General features: G+C 38.1%; 1 protein-coding gene across 4 annotated transcripts in view; it reads left to right on the forward strand.

Moving 5' to 3' along the window:
* RUNX1T1 (RUNX1 partner transcriptional co-repressor 1) overlaps positions 1 to 21435 on the forward strand; it is a 164668-nt gene that overhangs the window by 114681 nt on the left and 28552 nt on the right. For all 4 annotated transcript variants that reach the window (XM_088149143.1, XM_088149140.1, XM_088149141.1 and 1 more), the window contains 4 exons: positions 5773 to 6023; positions 7067 to 7152; positions 8817 to 9012; positions 20836 to 20904. In XM_088149143.1, the coding sequence (XP_088005269.1) occupies positions 5773 to 6023; positions 7067 to 7152; positions 8817 to 9012; positions 20836 to 20904 (602 nt within the window). The remainder of the gene's footprint in view (positions 1 to 5772; positions 6024 to 7066; positions 7153 to 8816; positions 9013 to 20835; positions 20905 to 21435) is intronic.

The raw sequence follows: 21435 nt of genomic DNA on the forward strand, positions 1-21435 counted from the left end.
ATACGTCTTTTGGCTGGGGCTGGATTTGGTTTTGCTTTGCTTTGTTTTTTGGCAGATTAATACATTATAAGTGCAAAGTATTTTAAGGTGGATCCATGTTTAATAGATTGTCAGGAAAGAAAATTATAATTAATAATTACCTCCATTCACATTTCCATGGTATTTGCCACATTACATGCTACCTGTTCAGTGAAGATGGAAAAGAAATACAGCATGTCTTTTCTGAATTTTCGTTTATGCCCCCTCTTACTTAAATTGATTCAGAATTGCTTGAAAAATATATAAAACTTCCACTTTTTCTTTTTTTTTCTTTTGCACTTTCAGCATCTTGTTTGCATATTCATTTTCTGCCTCTTGCTGTTTATCTATATGCCCAGTTCTGCTGTATGCAAAGTTTTATGGAACAGCCTGACAGCAGAGCTCTCAGTGAATGTTTTCTTGGTGCATATGGTCCGACATGGATGAGCAGCCACGGTGAGATTTTGGAGTCTATTAAACGAGCTCATTAAAAAGATCAATCTGTTTCTGTAATAACACTGGAAGCCATCAGTCACTGAACGAGAAAAGAGAATGACACCTGAGGAGACAACACATTTTTAATCATTTTGCATGGTATATTAGAAACAAAGTGAGAAATATAGATAGGTGTATGTGTGCATATATATCTGTACATGTATACATACAATTATGGTTTAGACTTCTGTAAAGGAAATGTGTATGCTTTCAAAAAGAACCCATACTTGCACATTTTTAAAAATCTGTATTCATTTATATATCTGTGTTTCAATAAATGTCATATGTTTTTATACTAAAGGGGACCCTGGCCCCTCTAGGTCTGATTAGGAGGGATTATTTTGGTTTTGAGTTTTTGAGCTAATACAGTTGAGGTAAACTATCTTCAGACTTAATTCCTTAGTTAGAAATGAATAGACTGGAGCAGTTGCTTTGGCACTGTGGACCACCGTTCAGCATTCTGTTTTATATAACCTCCAAAATCATGAATGACACTTATGTTCTACTCATCTTGTAGCGAGCAGCAGTTGCAGCTGACTTGTGAAAGGAATCTTTTTTTCTCCCATCCATTTCATCACCCCTGTCTCAAAGCCCAGCCAGTAACTATTATCCTCTTTTCCCTTGCAATTTTATATTTTTGTTCTTTGTAATGGAAATTGTGCAAGTCTTGCTTTTGATCTTCAACTAGCATGTGCCCTGGAAACTGTAGGGCTTTGTAGTAGAAAACTTGTACTGTTTGCAGACATTCCTAGGTTCAGTCCCTGACATCTGAACAGGTAAAACTATTGAGAACTGCTCTCATCCATAATAGGCACACCTAAGCCTGGAAATGCAACTAATAATGAGTTATTCCCCTCCCCCAGAATATAATTAATAATAAGGTGCCTCCCTTATTTATTTATTTGTTTGTTTATTGGCCACCCAACTTCAAATGATTGTGGTTGGCATCACAAAATTAAAAACACAATAACATATGTAAAATAATACACAACATAGTGTAAAATACAATCGACATATGGGGAGAACAATGAAAAAAGAAAGCAAAATATCTTAATTCATATTTACATCCATCATCTCTCAGAAAGAAAACAAAGGCCTGGCTGGTGATCATTGTGCCACCAATAGAAGAAGGGAACTGCAGTTCAGGCTAGATGAATAAAGAATTAAATAAAATTTTAAATTAAGTTATATACTTAAATAAATGCAAGACTCCAGGATGAGATGAATTATATCCTAGGGTACCAAAGAAATTGGTTATTGGAAACAATAATTGCCATCTCTGAGGATTCTTGAAGAACTGGTGAGGTCCCAGAAGACTGGGGAAAAGCAAGGTTATCCTTACCTTAAAAAAGGGAAAGAGGAGGACCTGGACAACTTTGGACTTCTCAGCTTGATGTCTATACTGGCAACGTCTTTGAGCAAATTACTGAAGGAGGTATTTGTAAACTTAATTACAACACTTATCAAGAGACATCATTAGTTCATCTCAAGTCATGCCAGGCCATTCCTTTCTCCTTTTTAAAGAGTTACCAGCTGAATAAATTGGAGAAATGCCATGGGCACAATGAACCTTGACTTCAGCAAAGTTTCTCACAACATCATGGTAAAATATGGGCTAGATGATACAGTAATTAAATTGATTCATAGTTGACTGAATGACCACACCCAGAGAGTACTCATAAAGGGTACTCTTAACATCAGACTGAGATTAGTATGAAGTGGAATATTACAGGGCTTTGTTCTGGGCCCTGTTGCTGTTCAACATTTTTATTAATGACCTGGATGAAGGGGTTGAGAGGATATATAGCAAATTTGTGGATGACACAAAACTAGGAGGAACAGCTAACATTTTAGATGGAAGAGAGAAGATTTAAAAAGATCAACGCAGGTTTGAACAGTGGGCCACCATCAGTAGGATGAAATTTAACAGGGAAAAATATAAAGTATGGGGGGCGGAAGGAGAGGAAGCCATAATTATTGTATAGGATGGGGAAGACCTGGATTGGCAGTAACAAATGGGAAAAGGGCCTAAACCAATTGTGATGCAGCTGCTAAAAAAGCAAATACTATTTTGGGATGTATTAATAGAAGCACAGAGTCCAGATCATGGAAAGCAATCTACTCTGATTTGGTTAGACCCCACTTGGAATACTGTGTTTGATTCTGGGCATCACAGTTTATGACATCAACAAACTGGACAAATTCAGAGGAGAGCTACCAAAATGGTGAGGAGGCTGGAAACTGAATCCTAGGAGGAACTGACTATTTTTGGGTTTTAGTTATCTAAAGGGTTGTCATATAAAGAGGGAACATGTCTTGTTATGTGTTCTCCGTTGCCCCAAAAAACAGGACTAGAATCAATAGTTGAAAATGCAGAGAAGTAAATTTCTCTAGATATTAGGAGAAATTTTATGTTGGTAAAAGCGGTCAACCAATTGACTGGATTGCCTCATGAAGTGATATGTTTCCTTCACTGGTGGTCTTCAAACAGAGGCTGGATAGCCATCTGTCTGAAATGCTTGAGCAAATCCTGCATCAAGCAGGATGTTGGAATATATGACCTTCCAACTTCATGATTCTGTTATTTTATTGAACCAGTTTAAATTGGAATAGGAATGCATAGCCCAAAACATTCACATAAAAGTTAAGATTCAGATATGTTTCCCCACTTGTAACCTCTTGTCAAAAATACCTGCATTGCAGCTTTGTAAACCAATGCCAATTTTTCAGTCAGTTGCTTTACCGGTCCAAATCAGTCCAATAAAATACACAATTTTAACCTTTGGTATCTTCTGTCATAAAACTGTAAGATTTTACTTTCTTTCTAAGGAGATAAGTGTTCTTTCTTTTAACATTTCTATTATGGTTGATAGGCTTATCAAGGAAGAAAGGTTCATCATTTTTTGTATAATAGCAATCTCATGCAATAAGTTGAAAAAAAGTACAGAAAGTTGTCAATTTAGCCTAGCTGCATATGTGTTTGCAGTAGGTTCTCAGCATTTTGTTTGAAAGGATCTAATTTGAAAAACCAGCATGATCGTCTAAAAAGTACAGTTTTGTAAACATGTTATGACACTTTTCTTTCAACTCTGTACTTTTGCTTTGTCTGTCCATCCATATTGAGGAAACTGTATTCATTTCAACCTCTGCTTTAATTGCTACTATACAAGCATAGATATTTAAGAGTGGTCTTTGAGCATGGAGCTTCTAAAATGCATCTGTAAAATATTTGAAATGTAAACGCATGAATATGCAAAGTTCTGGTTCTTATGATGTACATTATAGATATAGAAATAAACAAACTTTTCCTGATTTGCCAAGTTTTTATATTAAAAATGGTTATATTTGTGATTTTGACTGGCTTTTACTGGATAATGAAATATGTGATATGACCAGAAACTCTACCCTGTTTCTCTGACATGGGTAAGGGGCTTGGCCCTGACATCCTGAAGAGAGCATGTAGTGTATTGAGTACCCCTCTGGCCATGTAGCTACACCCTCTCCCTAAAGCAGAACACAGAGGGGAATGGTGCTGGGAGCATTATCTAGCCAAGCCTACATACATCTGCCTTCCCCTCCATCTCCAACTATGCATGTTTGGATAATGTCTTTAATTGGTGACTGAATTCAAAGAATATATGATTAATGTTTTAAACGTGTACACTGTATTTCTAATTTAAAACTTTTATTTGAAATAATATTGTACTTCTTTATTCTTGTTCTCTTTTTTGTTAAACAAGTCCCCTCTCTGATTAACTGGGGGTAAACTTCTATGTACCAACTCCAAAGGTGCATGAATAGTCTAGTAAGGAAGACCAGTCTGTAACAACAGTGACCCAGTAGATAATAGCAGAAGTTCCAATTTGAGTAGGTGATCCCTCTGGAACCACTTCTACCCTTTAAATACAAGACCTCTGTGTGTGCCAAGTCAGTTAGGTAGCAGACTTCCACACCCACATCTTCCGCTTTGGCTGTTGTTAATGCATACTCTTTCTCCTTCCATTTATATGCTTGTAATGGTATTTGCTTATGCATACTTAGAACAATATTTCACAATTTGGGGGTTGGTGTTTGTCACATTAGGCCAGATCCATGTCAGGGAAGCATATGTTATGCTGCCAGCAGTTCAGGATGTGGTGGTATCCATGAGACTTGGGTGATGGGACTTCAGGTTTGTAGCCTAGCATCACCCCAGATTGCAGAGTAAAGCATATAATCAGTACATGTACCTGCTGCTTCTGAAGGTACACAATAGGCAGACTGGGTCTATTTAACTAATAAGTAGACCGTCCAAGAATGTATCATGGTGCTGTACTGCATTAATTACCTGTAAAGATAACCAGTAAAGTTAAGGCATATCTGCTCATCTTGATGGACAATGACCTAGTGGGTCCTCCTTTCTACTGTGTGCTTCTGTCATGCTTCCACTTACGTCATGTTGTCAGCCTTACGAGGTGGGCCAGGTCAGGAAACAGACACAAGAAATATTACAACTCTATTGAAAAGGCTGTAATAACAGAATCTTGAAAGCCCAATTGCATTTCCCTCCTCTTCATATACCAGAGAGAATCAAGGCAGGGCAATTATAAGTTTCTTTCTTGCTTTCTTATTTTCCCACATTTTCTTTTCTTTGTTTCACAAAATGCAGAGCCAACCCCAGCCAAATAACCAAGCTGTCCGTCATTTTATCTTAGCATATTAAAGAGTGTATAGACCAGGCCAGTATCACAAATTAGCTATCCTTTGTGACTTCTGTTAAACAATTCACTCCAACAGAGATTAATGTAACAATTACAATGAATTTTGTCTCATTCCTTTTTGGGCAATTATTGCAGTATTAGCAAGAAGTAAAGTCAAAAGGTACATTATACTGAGCAACAGAAGGGAAAAAAAAATAAGACATTTGGGTAAATTTACAAATATAGGAAGAGAAGACTGCTACCACTATGAGTTGTGTCTGTTACAAAAACCATTCATTCATTTATTCATATGTACAATTTATATTCGCCTTTCTTCCCACAGGGCACTCAACCTGGAATGAACACTTATTTCAGTTGAATCTGAATGAATGAAATGAATACTTATTTCAGTTGAAGCTACTGCAGTTTTCCCCAAACTGACATCCTCCAGATATGTTGGGACAGCAGCTCCCTATTACTTGGGGGGATTAGGGAAGGCAAAGTTATAAGAGTTGTGCAGCACTTCCTGGTGGCTTGGAAAAACTCTCAACCAAACGTATCTGTACTTTTCCTTTTTTAGAACCAAAGAAAATGGCTTTGACAGAGAGCCTTTGCACTCAGAGCATCCAAGCAAGCGGCCGTGCACTATTAGCCCAGGCCAGCGGTACAGTCCAAATAACAGCTTGTCTTACCAGCCCAATGGTCTGCCTCACCCCACTCCGCCTCCACCTCAGCATTACCGTTTGGATGATATGGCCATTGCCCACCACTACAGGGACTCCTACAGACACCCCAACCACAGGGACCTCAGGGACAGAAACAGACCTATGGGTAAGCAGATCTCTCCCTTAACTCTGGATTGGGTCGCAGTGCATATCACGCTTCAGTTGTTATTTCAATCCCAGTCCTGGCCTGAAGACACCCACCCAGGAATTGCATTGCTTCTTCTTTTAACGCAGTCAAGTGTGGGACCTACATGACAGTACAAGTTTTCCCTGTATCAGTCAGTATGCTAGTTATTGAGTGAGTAATGAAGCTTTAGCCTGTGAGTTCTCACTATATTAGATCAGAATGGTGTTAGCCAGGAGCAGGCCCTTTCTACCATACTCCCTAGGCCAGTGTTTCTCAACCTTAGCATCTTTAAGATGTGTGGACTTCAACTTCCAGAATTCCCCAGCCAGGATGCTGGCTAGGGAATTCTGGGAATTGGTCCACATATCTTAACGTTGCTAAGGCTGAGAAACACTGGACTAAGCAATGGAATACTTTGCTTATAGAAGTAAAGGAGTTTTTCTCTTCTTTTGGTCAGGTTTTTTCCCCCATTGTTTTGTAATGACTCTGTCATGGATCAGTAGAAAGCTATGTTCTTATCAATGAATTATTTTGGTTTGTCTTCATGGGATGTATTTCATTATACATGTAAGCTACTTTGAGCAGGTATAGAAAAAACAAACTCAAATCTATTAACCAAAATAATTCTTCCTATCCTCACTCTTCCCTATTTCTTTTTTAATTTACATTAGATCAGGAGGTATGCCACCTTGCGTTTATGTTTAACAACATTCCTCTACTCTGGCTGTTGATGTGGCAGTCGGGGAATTAGCAGAGGATCCTTGACTTTTTTTTCTACTTCTCTAAAAATCTTATTGCTGATTGTAAGCATCTTTATACCTAGGCCCTATAATCTTCTTTCCTATCTTTAATTCTGTCGATTTACTTGATCCCTTAGATATTCCATGAAAATACTGTGTAATGGCCCTAACCAAACAATACCATGAATGCATATAATTTATAGGCATGGGCAGAAGATGAAGCTATTATTAGATTACTTCTTCATGTTATTAATATTTAACACTTTACACTATTTCTGGCAGGGTTGCATGGGACACGTCAAGAAGAAATGATTGATCATAGGCTAACAGATAGAGAATGGGCCGAAGAATGGAAACACCTTGACCATGTAAGGAATGTGACATATATTTTATATTTCTGTTTAGTAGCATATATATCACAACTTTTAAAATTAGTGAAAAATGCTTATTATCTTTGTCCATAGATTATGAAAATTTACAGCCTGACCTATACATGCTTGTAGATTAGGATGTTCCTTATCTCTATTATCTTATCACAGAGGCAAGCAAAAACTATGAGGTTAGGAAACTGGATTCATCATTATGTGCAAACTGACATATATAGATAATGGCTATAAGTATGAAAGTACCAATTCAAATGTGTTCTGTTTTGAACTCATTGAAGTGAATTCCTATGATGCTTGCCATTCTCACATGAGTTATCACTGAAATTTTGCAAGATTTGGAAAGTTCATGATTACACACACACAATTATTATTATTATTATTATTATTATTATTTACATTATTTGGAATGAGCTGTGCTTGGAGATCAGATGAATGCTATAGTTCCATGCATGTTGCATTGCCAGTTCCTGGAGCATTGATTAGGATGTCCAACTGGATCTGAAATAACTGGATTCAAATTGTCCCTTATCCATGAAACTATTACCCTGAGCCACTCCATGATCAAATGAGCCCAGATTTTATAAGATCACAGTGAAAGCAAAAGTGTATACCAACAACCATGTAAATTGTTGTAAGTTCCTTGGAAGATCAGCAGTAAGCATGGTATCAAAATCTGCCATGGCTGGAGAATAGCCAAGCATTATCTGGGCACTAGGACCTCCCTTGCTTTCCTCCAGACTCTCTTATTTAAATATAAATGGGTAACTAGTATGCTTAAAGTAGAATGCCATCTCTTTATGTATAAGATACAGGCCTTCTACTCATTCTTAGAAAATAAAAAAAGCTGGGTGTCTATAGGCGAGTGCTTTGTTTCCTGTGCATACCAGATTAGGAAAAAAAAGAAAATAGGAAACAGAACTCTAAGACAGCATTAGGAGGAAGGGGGATTCAGAGCATATGGCAGTAAATAGCTGTCTGGTGACAGACTTGGTCCTTCATCACTGCCTTTATGTGAGTGTCTCTCTTATGTGTTCTCAAAATTTCAGACATTGCCACCAGTGCAGAAAAGGTTGGAATTCCTGGTCAACTTCATCACTGAGGCCTCTATAGTAGATGCTATAACAGATGCAGCTCTGCTACAGTTTGCTGCTGCAATAGCAGCAGCCACCACTTGTCTCACCTCTCCTCCCTCCACCCCCAGTAAATATTGCTAGTGGCCCTTTTGAATAGGAACTGACCTGGACTAGCATTTGGACATGCTGTGTGCTGGCTGACCACCATGTTAAATAGGCTGAAATCCATTGTACTGCTTTGTTAATATCAGGTTGGATATTATGCTCTGGATAATCAAACATGGCAGCCACCCAGACAGAGTGGAACTGAGAGCCAGCTTAGTTTTCATTCAACAGCGCCACAGTTCACCTAGAAAATACAACCTGTTTGTGCCCAAGTCAGTGGCAGGAAATTCAAATAGCATGTCATATTGGCAAAACATGACAATAGTGGATGGTGGGAACCCATTTGGTACCTTCATACTGAGGACCACTGAAGTGTGACCCTGCCCTATTGAAGCTGAGCCTTATGGGCAGAATATACATCCAATAAACGTTAAGCTATATCATTCACTTTCCCTTTCTGACATCTAGCTCTTAAACTGCATCATGGACATGGTAGAAAAAACAAGACGATCTCTCACTGTGCTACGGCGATGTCAGGAAGCTGACCGGGAGGAACTTAATTACTGGATACGGCGGTACAGCGATGCAGAGGACTTAAAAAAAGGCAATGGTAGCAATCATTCCAGACAGCAGAGTCCAGTGAACCCAGATCCCGTCCCTTTAGGTATGGTATCTTTAAACCATTCAGAAACATCTTGGAACTCTTTTATGTTGCTGTGTTTTTGAATTTGCGTCTGCCTTTTTAATCTCGATCATTTTTTTACTTGCAGTTTTTGTGGCTATGAAATGGTTGTCTATTTAAAATCACACATTAAAGAGAGTGTATTGAAATGCAACATTTAGCTCTATGCATTCACTTGAATTAGGGCTATATGGGTCCTGTTTATTAGTGTAAGAAAGGAAAAGAGCTAGTAAATTATTATAAATTGATAGGCAAAAGAACTGGTGTTCTGGTCCTACACTGGAATCTCTTGGGAAGTACAGAATATTAAAACCCATTTTAAGCACATGCCTTTCACTTGTAGTTTCTCTTTTAAACACTGTATGACAATAATGTGTCTTAGATTGTCTTATAAATTATAGAATTTACTAAAAGGGGAATAATTCCATGACAGTGTGTTTTTAGTTCATAAGGAAGATAGTCAACAATTGATGAGTTGCCCTATAGATGAGAACTACGGTATCAGTGTAGGTACAATCTCACACTTATGGCATGTTTTAAAAAATATTCTATCACAAAGAACAAATACTGCTTTTTTCTGTATGTTGCAAATGTCACAAATTCCCCTTTGTCATTTTTAATGAGCTAAACCACCCAGTAAAAATTACCAGCTTGTCATCTCCAGTAGCTATGGATGGAGGAGAGGACGGCCATCTGTTATGCCTTTGTGTCTCCCCCTCCCCCCTTTATGATTTATATTGGTACCCATTCTGTAGATCAGTTTCAATTATAGCTATAATCTATCCATTTTCAGGTTTATAATAATGGCTATAATCCAGAATTCTGTGCAACCTTTGCACTGGGTGAAATAGCAAGCACGCATATGCTATTCACTACTCTGGCTTATGACCTTTCTAATAATAAGAAGAAATGGTGTGAGATAAGGCACCGTAGCAGATGCATGCCGAATTGTGTTCATTCTCAGGCATCTACAGTTAAAGTAATTTATGAGTGTTGAGATATATCTCTGCCTGAGACCTTGGAGAACTGCTGTTGAAAGAAATAGCATTAAGCATAGACTTACAGTTTAAAATATTCCCCTTTCCCCCCCAAAAAAAGCTGTTTATTGATTTATTAGATTTCTATACTGTTGCAATCATAAGAATCAATAACTCTGCATACTTTTAAAAAATAACTTCTCTAAAAAGTTTATATAATCTAAACCACATTCTTGAAATTTCTATACACTATTTATATTTGCATATACACTTAATAAATAAAGTGTATTTATTTATTTAATAAGTGTATAAACCATTTATAATAAATACTTAAATATTTGTTTGGAAGATAAGTGAGTAAAATTGCTTTAGTCCTGAATAATCCATATATGTGTAGAAATACCAGACAAGTTTCACTGTCGATCTGCTTGATAGAAGTAGTGAGCAATCATGTAAATAGTCTATTTTATTCAGGCACTTTTATAGGAGGATATATAACATTTTGAGCAGTATTTGATTTTCATCCTCTTAACAAGGAATTCCATTTAATATATCCCATGATATAGTAGATACAATAAGATACATTACCAGTTAAGGTTTCTGGAAAGCCCGAAACAAACAGTGCTACTTTGCACTAAAACAATTGTCATCTAACTCAATACGGTCTAGGTTGAAATGGTAATAATTCTCCAGAGTTTCAGATGGGTATCTTTGCCTTCCTTATCTAGAGATCCATGGATTGATCTTAAACCTTTTGCTTGTGAAAGATATACTCTATAAATATGTTTATGAAGATTCTCGATTATCTAGGTGGAATTGTCTGGAGGTTGAGTCATGACAACTGGACTTTTCTTTTTGGTTAGAGACATTTTGCTACTTGTCCACAAGTAGTGAAACGTCTCTAACCAAAAAGAAAAGAAGTCCAGTTGCCATGATTCAACCTCCAGACATATACTGTATAAATGAGCTATGCCTCCTTCATCTTGCTGGTTTCCAGGTAGTATTTTAAGATAGAACTTGATTATTTATTTAAATGCTTAAAATGCATATATCCGTCACCAGTATAGAATTCTTGGAGAAGTTAAAAAAAAAATTCTACCCTATTCCAGTTTGTTCCATGTGGAACTTTCAGCAACAGATTTTTCTATAAATTTTTGTTCAAGAAGCAGATTCACTTGCTCAGAGAAGGCTCACAAGATGTGCCATACTTCTTTAAAAAGTATAAGGTATCTTCTGTGGTCAAGGAAGTTCTTCATTTTTTTCCCCCTACACCTGTAAATAAACACTAGATTGGTGTATTTTAGGCCCAATTTCATTAAAGGTTATCCAGGAATAGACCCAATATGGTAGAGTGGCTTACTCCTATGTCAGGTCTGTGTCATTTTCAGCTGTTATAGTTGCCATTTTTAATAACTGTTGAGCAGCTAGCAAGCATCATCAGTGTCCGAAAGGAGATCATTGGATAGGAGAGGGACAGACAACTGCAGTGCAGCTTTTCAGTTAACCTTACCCCAAATACCATTTTGCATGTTGCAAGACTATTTATTTATTTATCAAATTTATATGGCCACCTATCTCACAAGCAAGTGACTCTGGGCGGTGTGCAACAAAGCTAAAAAAACAATATTTACAAAACAATTATTAAAAGCTTTAAAATTATAGAAAACATAAAACAAAAATGAAAAATAAATAATGGGCAAAGAGCAGGTGTTAATAATAATGGAGCCACCTCAATATTTCACCAGTCCTCTGGGGTCCCCAGGCCTGATGGCACAACCAGGTCTTGAGGGACTTTTGGAAAGTCAGAAGGGATGAAGCCAGCCTTACTTCGGGGGGTGGGGGGAGAATGTTCCATAGAGCAGGTGCCACAGCAGAAAAGGCCCACTGCCTAGGACCCGCCAAGTGTAGCAGCTCCCTTGTCAACAGGACCCGCAGCATCCCCTCTCTGCTGGATCTGGTGGGATGGACAGATGTGATCGGGGAGAGGCGGTCCCTCAAATAACCCGATCCAATGCCATGTAGGGCTTTAAAGGTCAAAACCAGCACCTTGAATTGGATCCAGAAACAGGTTGGCAATCAGTGCAGCTCATGGAGCAGAGGTGTAACATGTGTTCTTCTAGAAACACACGTAACTGCTTGCACTGCTGCATTCTGTGCCAGCTGAAGCTCCAGATACTCTTCAAGGGCAGCCCCATGTAGAGCGCAGTAGTCCAACCGGGAGGTGACTAGGCCATGAGTGACCGTGAGTAGAACCTATCAGTCTAGGAACAAGTGCAATTGGTGCACAATATGAAGTTGAATAAAGGCCCTCCTAGCCATGACTGCCATCTGCTCTTTGAGCACGAGTCTTGAATCTAGGAGGACTCCCAGATTGTGCACAGGGTCTGTTTGGGGCAGTATAACCCCATCCAGCACCAAAGATGGCATAGACCTAGAACCAGTGGGCCCCAAAACCAAAAGCCATTCAGTCTTGCCAGGGTTCAGTTGAAGCCTTTTGTTCCCCATCCAGACCCTCACAGCTTCCAGGCACCAGGATAAGATGTCCACAGCATCATTTAATTCACCAGGAACAGAGATGTATAGTTGGGTATCATCAGCATATTGATATCTCACCCCATGGTGACGGATGAGCTCACTCAGTAGCCTCATGCAGATGATGAAGAGGAGCAGAGAACACCATCCCCTGCAGCACCCCACAAAGTAGGGGCCAAGGGCTGGATCTCTCCCCCTCAATCACCACTGACTGGAATTGACCCCAGAGAAAGGAGGCAAACCAGCACAACACCATGCCACCCACTCCCAATCCTCTGAGACGATCCAGAAGGATGTAAAGGTTGATGATATCAAAAGCTGCTGAGAGGTTAAGTAGGGCAAGAATGGAGGCACAACCCTCATCCTGCCCACGCCAGAGATAATCTAAAAGCACAGCCAATGCTGTTTCCATCCCATACCCGGGTCTGAACCCTGACTGAAAAGGATCCAGATAATTTGCTTCATCCAAGGTCTTCTGAAACTGCTGTGCAGCCATCTTTTCATCCACCTTCCCCAGAAAGGGGAAGTTAGATACTGGATGAATAGTGGGGTTCAGTGATAGCTTCTTCAAGTGGGGGCAAACCAAGATCTCCTTAAGAGATAATGCAACAACCCCCTCACTCAAAAAGGAATTTACCACCACTAGAACCCACTCACACAACAGCCCCCAGGCCACCTTAATCAGCCAGGAGGACCATGGATCTAAAGAGCAGGTGGCTAGCTCACAGCCCTAAGGACCTTGTCCACTTCATCAGGCCCAACAGGTTCAAACTGTTCCCAGATAACCAGGCAAGACTCCTCCCCAGGCATCTCCCCTGGACCTGCAATAAGGCCAGCATCCAACTGTGAGTGAATTCAAGCAACTTTGTCTAAACAAATTCTCCCACACATGCCTGCAAGGAGTTCTCTGCATCCCCTCTACCCAAGAGGGCACGTGCCACCCAAAACAGGGCCATAGGGCCGCTATCCACAAACACAATAAGGGCGGAGAATGATACTCTGCCACCCTTACCACCACAAGGTAGACCTTAATAGCAGCTCAAACCCATGTCCAGTCAAGTTTATCCCCTGTAAAACACCAGCAATGGTCTAAATGTCTCTTCTCTCATTTCATCTCCCTTAACTCCTCCGTAAACTACGGGGAGTGGCAGGATCCGTGAGATGGGAGAGGCTGCATAGACATGATCCGATCCAAGGCCTCAGTCACCCTCTTATTCCAAACGGCGACCAAGGCTTCAGATGGACAGTGCAGCAGACTAGCAGGAACAACCCCCAGCTCCCTCTGAAACCCATCAGTCACCAGGGGCAGACCAATCTAATGAGTCCAGCCTCCCTACAGTGGCTGGTGGGGCCAGAGAATCCCATGGTAATAAGTCTGTGATCTGACCATGACAAGGGGAACACCAAAACCCCCCAATTTCAGACCACATTATTCAGATCACTGAATTATTCTTGCCTCTTACTTTACAAGGTCAAGTAGACTTTGGCTGCAAGGTTTAAATGAGAATCCAAGTCCACCAGGTCCTAGTTGTATTTTTTACTATTAAATTGGTATAAATATAATGAGTTAGTTTCTTTTATCCAGCTGTCTGTTTTGTCAATATGCATTTTCTCTTTCCATGCTTTACAACACTGGAATTTTTGCATCAAATTCCCATATGATTTGCTAAATTCCAAAGTGCTTTCTACTAACAGGATTATAGACTTTCCTGTTCTCATGGTTAATTAATCTGTTTTATATTACTTTAACAATAGGACATGTCATCTTAATTTGTAAGGATCTTGTGAACTGAGTAAAATAATTGGTTAATGGTATTCATTACATAGGGTATGCCAAATCTATTGCCATTTTGGGCATAGTTCATTTTGCTGTTGTGATTTTCTGTTTTCTTACACTTCTGAACGTAGATATATATTGGTCTAATAGTTAGAAAGAATTCAATGAGTTCCTTCCATTCTCTAAAAACTGTGATCCTGTTATCACTTGCAAAGTAATACATTAATATCCAAGGAATACTTTTACTGTCCTCTTTGGTCAAAAGCTACATCTCAGGTATGGAAGGGTTTTGTCAGTATTGTTTCAAAGACACTACCTGACTATTCTTGGAAAATAGAACAGAAGCAAACTTATTTTTAAAAAAATTCAAAAGAATGGGTCCAAGAAATTTAACACCAGTCAATGAATATTGGACAAAATTCTAAAACAGAAAATTAGCCTGTCCACATCTAGAAAAAGAACATTATGAGATACAAGCATTGTTTATAAGAAGTAGTCAACTGTATCCCTTTTGATAGAATTTTTAGTCACAGAAGTGCTGAAAATGTATGTTGATTACAGCAAAACATCTGACAGAATTCTCTATGAAATTCTTTTGGACAAGGTGACAAAAGTAGATTATCTGATACTATTGTTTGATATATCAATCTGGTTAAAGAACTGTTTCCAAGAAATGTCTTAATGTATGCCTTTTTGTAGAATCTGGATGATTTCTATTATTATGAATTAAGTGAATGAGAGTGTAGGGAGAGAGGCCATGAGGTTAGAAGGGACCATGAACACCATACAAGATAGAGTCAGGATTCAAACATGTTGACAGGCTGCAACGCTGAACTTGAAACTAGAAGAAATTCAACATAGATAAATGTCATTACTAACAATATTCATCTTCTTCAGAAAAGAACCTGTATAGGAGATGAAATTGATAATATGCATGCTTGGCATTGCTTATACCTCTCTATCTAGGAGTAAAATGGGTTTCCAGAAGCCCATGAAGACACAAACAGAAATACAGAGATATCAGAGACACATTAGTCTCTTCTCACATCTCCACCAAATCTTCCTGTAAGACTTGGTGCTATTATTTATGATCATCTTCAAAAGCAATCTTTGTAGCTGATCAGGAGTCTGCTATTCAGGAAATATTCTACACTGTATGCTGATTTAAAACTAGAATAGCTGCTGCTGGGTAATTAGTTAAGTTAGATCTATTGTCATCAGCATATGGAACTTCAGAAGATCTATCCCAGCAGTTTCACATACATGTTAATACATCAGACTTAGTTCTCTGAAATACCATGTTGACTTCAAGGTCACAGAACAAACATCAGCACTGACCAGATAGTACAGGAATAACTTGGCACAGATGCTGTATGTCTTCTATTTAATTTGCTGCAAAAAAGTTATATGTTCTTCACTTCAAGAATGGCTAGAAATAGTACCATAAACATTGAGAAAAATATTTATGTCAAGTATCAAAGACATAAAGACCATCCACCAGAGGTGCTAAGCTGTTTTAATCACATAAGAAAGCAAAAGTGTGATTAAAATTGTATGACCTAATTTGCATATCCTGGACTAATGTGTGATTTAGATTGTACACTTCTCTGAAACTAGCTATGCAGTTCCAACTCAAAAATTATACACAAAAGCATGTTAGGGAATGTGATGTACAAAGCAGTAAATTAGAGAAAGATGCATAGAAATAATGTATTGAAACAAATACAAATTCCTTTTATTAGTTTCTCTCAGCCTAGCCTACCTGACAGGTTTTTATGGGGGGAAAAAGGGAGGAAACAGTTCTATGTATGCTACCATGGGCTCTTGGAGAAAAGGTGAATGTAACATGGAAATAAGTAACCACAGAATAGTAAGAAATGTGATGGAATGAAGTGATGATTGAGGACTTTGAAATCTGAAAAAAATGTAGATACTGACACATCTCTATTGACATCACACATGTGAAAGATTTGAGATTGTTCCAGAGCAAGCTGTCTTATCCCAGGCAAAGCAGAGTTTCTTAGGAATGGTGTATTATCGTTTCTTTTAACAAACAAGGATACTTTTTTTTTAAAAAAAAATGTTTATTTCAGCCAGCAAACAAGATCTAATGGTCTTCACTTTACAAAACATTGACAAGATTCTCAAGAGAATAAGTCTGGAACTGTTTTCTGCCTCTGTTTTCAAATCCTATAACTCTTTCCTTAGAAAGAAGATATGTTATTAAAAAAAATTAGAAGTTTTGTTTACTTTCTGTTCTAGAATTATGGAGATATTTGTCCCTGAAAACACAAAGTCCCCCAGGCTAGCTTCATCACATCCATTTTTAAAATTATTTTTAAAACACAGAAGTATGTTTCTTATTATTTTCAGTATATATTATACCATACTTCTCTCCAGAAAAGAAAATTAAAAACTATGTGGAAGTCTTTCATAAGATCTTGATTTAATCTAACAGTGTCTTGGCTTCATTATCCATATGAATTATGGTTGGAATATGAGCTTGATTGATCTTTGCGCCTGGAAATTGCACCAATTAGTTGGCAATCCGGTGAATGATATCATTGAATTCCATTTAGCTTTGACTGTTACATACCTAAACAAATCAATACAGCATTTTTATCCCAGTTTTTTATCATACCAAAAAGCCATAGTGAAAATCATGGTTGTATTGCATAGCTTCTGCTCTTTTCTAACTAACAGAAAATATGTATTCTAGAATTCCACAATTCCTAGTAATGTTATCTTTCTTGTAGCATCCAAAGGTCCCATTCAGCATAGTTTCATTGATTTTAAGGTCTACTTATGGATTTTATATTTTATAATAGTAGCAAATAGTTAGCATTCAAATGTTTTGTTATGGCTTTGCGTTGTTTCTATAGTTTGTGTTACTTTCCTTGCTCTGAACTATCATTTAGTTTCATTTTTTCATACAGGATCAGTGTCCTGGATCATTTAAAAACATTTTTCAAGCCCTACATTCTAAGTGGCATTAGGCTTCATTGAAATTTCTAACAGTGTTTCCAGCTTGCTATTACTTGTAGACATTGGAAACTAAGATGCTACTTGAGTTCTGATCCAGGGAAGAGAGTGCTTAGAAGCAGTAATATCAAACATGCAGGATATCTCCTTGTTGCACACATCTGCCAGGGCTCCAACTGCATTGCTAACAGATAAGACAGATAAGTCCACAAGTGCATTCAAAGAATCATCTGAATTCAGCACTTTGGACGGTCATGACTGATCTTTCACCCCTGTAAAGGCTGATAGCAGCCACCAGTGTCAAACTGACTGAAGAGTATCTGTGCACGACAGAGTTACAACCAGCTCCTCTACTTTCCAATCACCATCTCAAACTGAATGCCAAATCCAGTGTATGTCCTGCTGCGTGAACCAGGCCAAGTGAGAGATCCTTGAACGTCATGGCCAAAATGAAATCCAGAGCCATTGTTAACTAGGCAACCTTAGTGTGGCCCTCTTTTCTTTAAGTAGGAATTAACTTAATTGTTGCTACCAACTGCCTTTCAGCTGCAGTTTTAATCACCACCCTCCCTTTATGAAAGAGGCACAAGTGCTGAACACAGTTGCAGAATGTTCATGAATATTTAGCAACACACACACAGGTCACTTTATTAAATGTATAGTAATTAACAGTATAGAAAAACCTATGCTGTGTTCTATTCAGGGTGCTTATGATATCTTGTTACAAATAGCTATAGACAACAGGTGTACAGACTATACACACTGGGATGACTCCACTCAGTCCACAGACCAGAGGAAATAAGCCCCAACTGTATGCACAGTACATCTCTCCAAAATACACCCCCTAAAACAGTGCATATTAGTGATTGTGTATGATGCAGTAGTTGTGATCTAAAAATAATGATGGATATGATTAATCTTGAACATACACAGGAAAAGTGATTCTTCTTTCAGTTGAAGAACAGGTTTACCTAAAGAAGACATTACTAACTAAAAAAGGGAAGTATATTCTAAACATGCAAGTTATAGAAAAGGTTACTAAAGAATTAAAATAATAAAATTTTAACATTGCCTTTAACTAGATAGAGCATAGCCCTGAATGCATATTTGATAGAATCCAGATGGAACTAGAGCTTCAAGCTTAACATACAAGTGAAGACTGAAAATGACTGCAAAGAATGATGTGTCTCCCAAGAATAACCAGGATATACTCAGGATATGAGCTTTCACCACAAGAACATGTCAGCACTGATTACAGCCCTCTTGTCCTTTAACCTTTAGGCCTGAGGGCTGCCAACCACAAGGGATAAAAGAAAACAAGACTTCCACAAATCTTCAAATCTAAATCAAAATAGCCCGAAAGAACCAGAGAAAGCATGCATAAGCCAAACTACAAGGAGCAAACAGTATAATCTTCTATAAGGGCAAAAGGTAAAGATAGCATTGAACAAAAGAGGAGCCAAGATAAAGTCTTTAAGCTAAAGAGCCAAGCACAAATCGAAGTCCAAAGTTGGGTCATGCAGTCCAATTCCCTACCCAGTAGGGAAATTATTACTACAGAATCCACTACTGGTTAGATACATAAGATTGCATATGCATATCTCATAAGCAGATGCCAAAGTTGAAAGAAAACAAATACAGCTCATACAAAGTGGATCATAACTGAGATCTCTAAAGCCATAAAGTTTCCAACAACTAATGGCCAAATTTGCAATTCCCTACCAGTTAGTATTTCAGAATTTGTTTTCTGACAATGCTCCATTCCTCACTCTCCTCCATATCCCTAATCATCTTATTACATCAAACCATAATTTAGTAAGACCAGCAGCATTTGGCAATTCCTCCCCATTATAGTCCCAGCTCTTTCCCAATACTTGCACATGAAAATAGAGTAGTCCACCTTAAGGGACCTCAAAAGGGCCACCTTAGGGGTCACTCCCTTAGCAGCAACCCTACTAATGGCAATACCACCTCAGGGAGTAAAATTTAGGTTGAGAGCCAGAATTTCTCAGAGCAGACATATCAGTTATATCAACAATCTAAATTCACCCAGATTTAAGATTTAAGATCAAAAAACAGGGCAAAACAACTGGGAAGAACAGGAAAAAGAAACCTTCTGTAGAGAACCACAAAAATAACCTTGAAGAAACTACACAGAGACAGTTACAAACATGTTTAAGACTGGGAAACAAGTCTTAAAACTTTAGGAGGAAATTCAAACTGGCTCCACCCTAACTCCTTGGAGTATAAGACAAAGGGAAGGAAAAATGCAGTCAGGCTTTCAAGATTCTGTTACTAATAAAACATAGTTCCACTCAGACTTGTGGAGCCAGTTTCCTGGTCTGGTCCACCTTGAAGGGCTGACACCTCCAAATTATGTACAATGGGTACAATAAGGAACTACCCCTTTATGCTGACAAAAGGCAATTAACCATTTTAAGTATTTGCATCTCATATGCAACAAAGATTCTTACCTACTATACTGTGTAACTAAGGGACTTCAGTGAGTTTGAACCTAAGAATTTAGTCAAGCTGTATCAAAAGTAGCACCTGAGAACTACCCTCCCCAAATTCTTGTCAAGAAATCCAAAACAGGCAATAAACCTTCTAAAGTCAGGGAGCTGGTCATGCCATCTTTATACAGAGAGGTTCCACCTGGACAAGTCTTCAGTATTCCTGATCCTGCAAACATCGGGGCAGTTGTTTACAGCAGTTCTTCTAAAGAAGAACAATAATCCTTTCATACCCACAGACTGGATGGTGCAATCTTTATACAGAGAGGCTAGGAAAGTTTTCAGTGGTCCTGATCCTGCAAACAGAACTGGCAGGGACAATTGCTACATTACCAACAGCAGTTCTCCCAAGGTGCTAAGTTCACCAGTCAGAGCAGAGTCCTTTTATACCTAGCCAGCAGCCGTGATTTCTTTAGTAGAGAACAGCTGTTGAGGCAATCCCAGTTTGTTTGCTGTGATCATAAACTAAAGGGTTGCCATTATAATTAGCTTTCCCATAATTCTGAAACTAGGAATCTTGACTGCAATTTTTAGTTTGTGTTCACAAATTCTTGTCTTTCTGTATCTTAAAATGGGACTCAGTTACAGTATCTGTTACAAACTTAAAGAAAAATATTTGCTGCAATTATTTTGTAAGACTGAGGGTAGATTTCAATGGCTAATACTAGCTTTTGCCCAACATAGATTTTCAGTTATACTGGTATTGTTTTTTCTTACTTCTCCAAAATGTGTCTATATATGAATATAAAGAAAGAAGTATGAAGAATATCACTTAAATGGTCTCCAGAAATCTGGATATTAGTGAAGAACAGAATTATATCAAATTCATTTAGTATGAGCCAATTGAAATGTTTCATAAGGAATTTTGGAGTAAAAACATTACTGCCCTCTTCATTTTTAATCAAGGTTATATTTTCAGTTCCTTGACTGAATTATGAAGAACAGCTTTTTAAAAAAAGCTCTGATTAACCAGTGTTTAAAATATACTTTTTTCTTTCTCTTATTCTCCCCCTGGTTCTTATAGACTCACATCGGGAATTCCTTCACAGGCCTGCTTCTGGATATGTGCCAGAGGAGATCTGGAAGAAAGCTGGTAAGAATTGTTTAAAAACACGAGCATAGCAGTTTGGCAGCTGTGTGCATTTGTTAATGCTTTGATATAAGGAATTTAAAAAAGAAAAAAGAAAGGCATTACTAATAAACCAAAGTTTCAGTTCATAATGCTAGGCTGGAATGGATCAGAACACAAAATAATTTTAATTACAGCATACAACTATGTCAGAAGATAAGGGGGTGTCAATATAACATTAAAAGAAGAAAGAAACCCAGATTGTATCACATTTCCTTCTGGGGAAGTTGTGGCTGAATCCAAGGATTTTTATAAATCATTTACTCCAATGGTTGGCAAGCAGGCAATATCTGCTGATAAAGCCATTGCACTGTATGAGAGATCTCCACCATTTTTCACCTATACACTTTGGGTGAAGCCTGATCTATAAATTAATATTTGCATTTGCCTGATTGCAGTCAAATACATTGGCTAAACCCAAAGAAAATACAGCCTGGTAAACTGTCTGTTTTAGTGATGCCGATAAAGTTGAGAAACAAGATCAGAAGTGAATTT

Source organism: Python bivittatus, unplaced genomic scaffold (genome assembly GCF_059951505.1).
Source record: "Python bivittatus isolate LINGU-HERP-01145 unplaced genomic scaffold, Pbiv_v1 ctg000590_np1212, whole genome shotgun sequence".
NCBI classification, from domain to species: Eukaryota; Metazoa; Chordata; class Lepidosauria; order Squamata; family Pythonidae; genus Python; species Python bivittatus.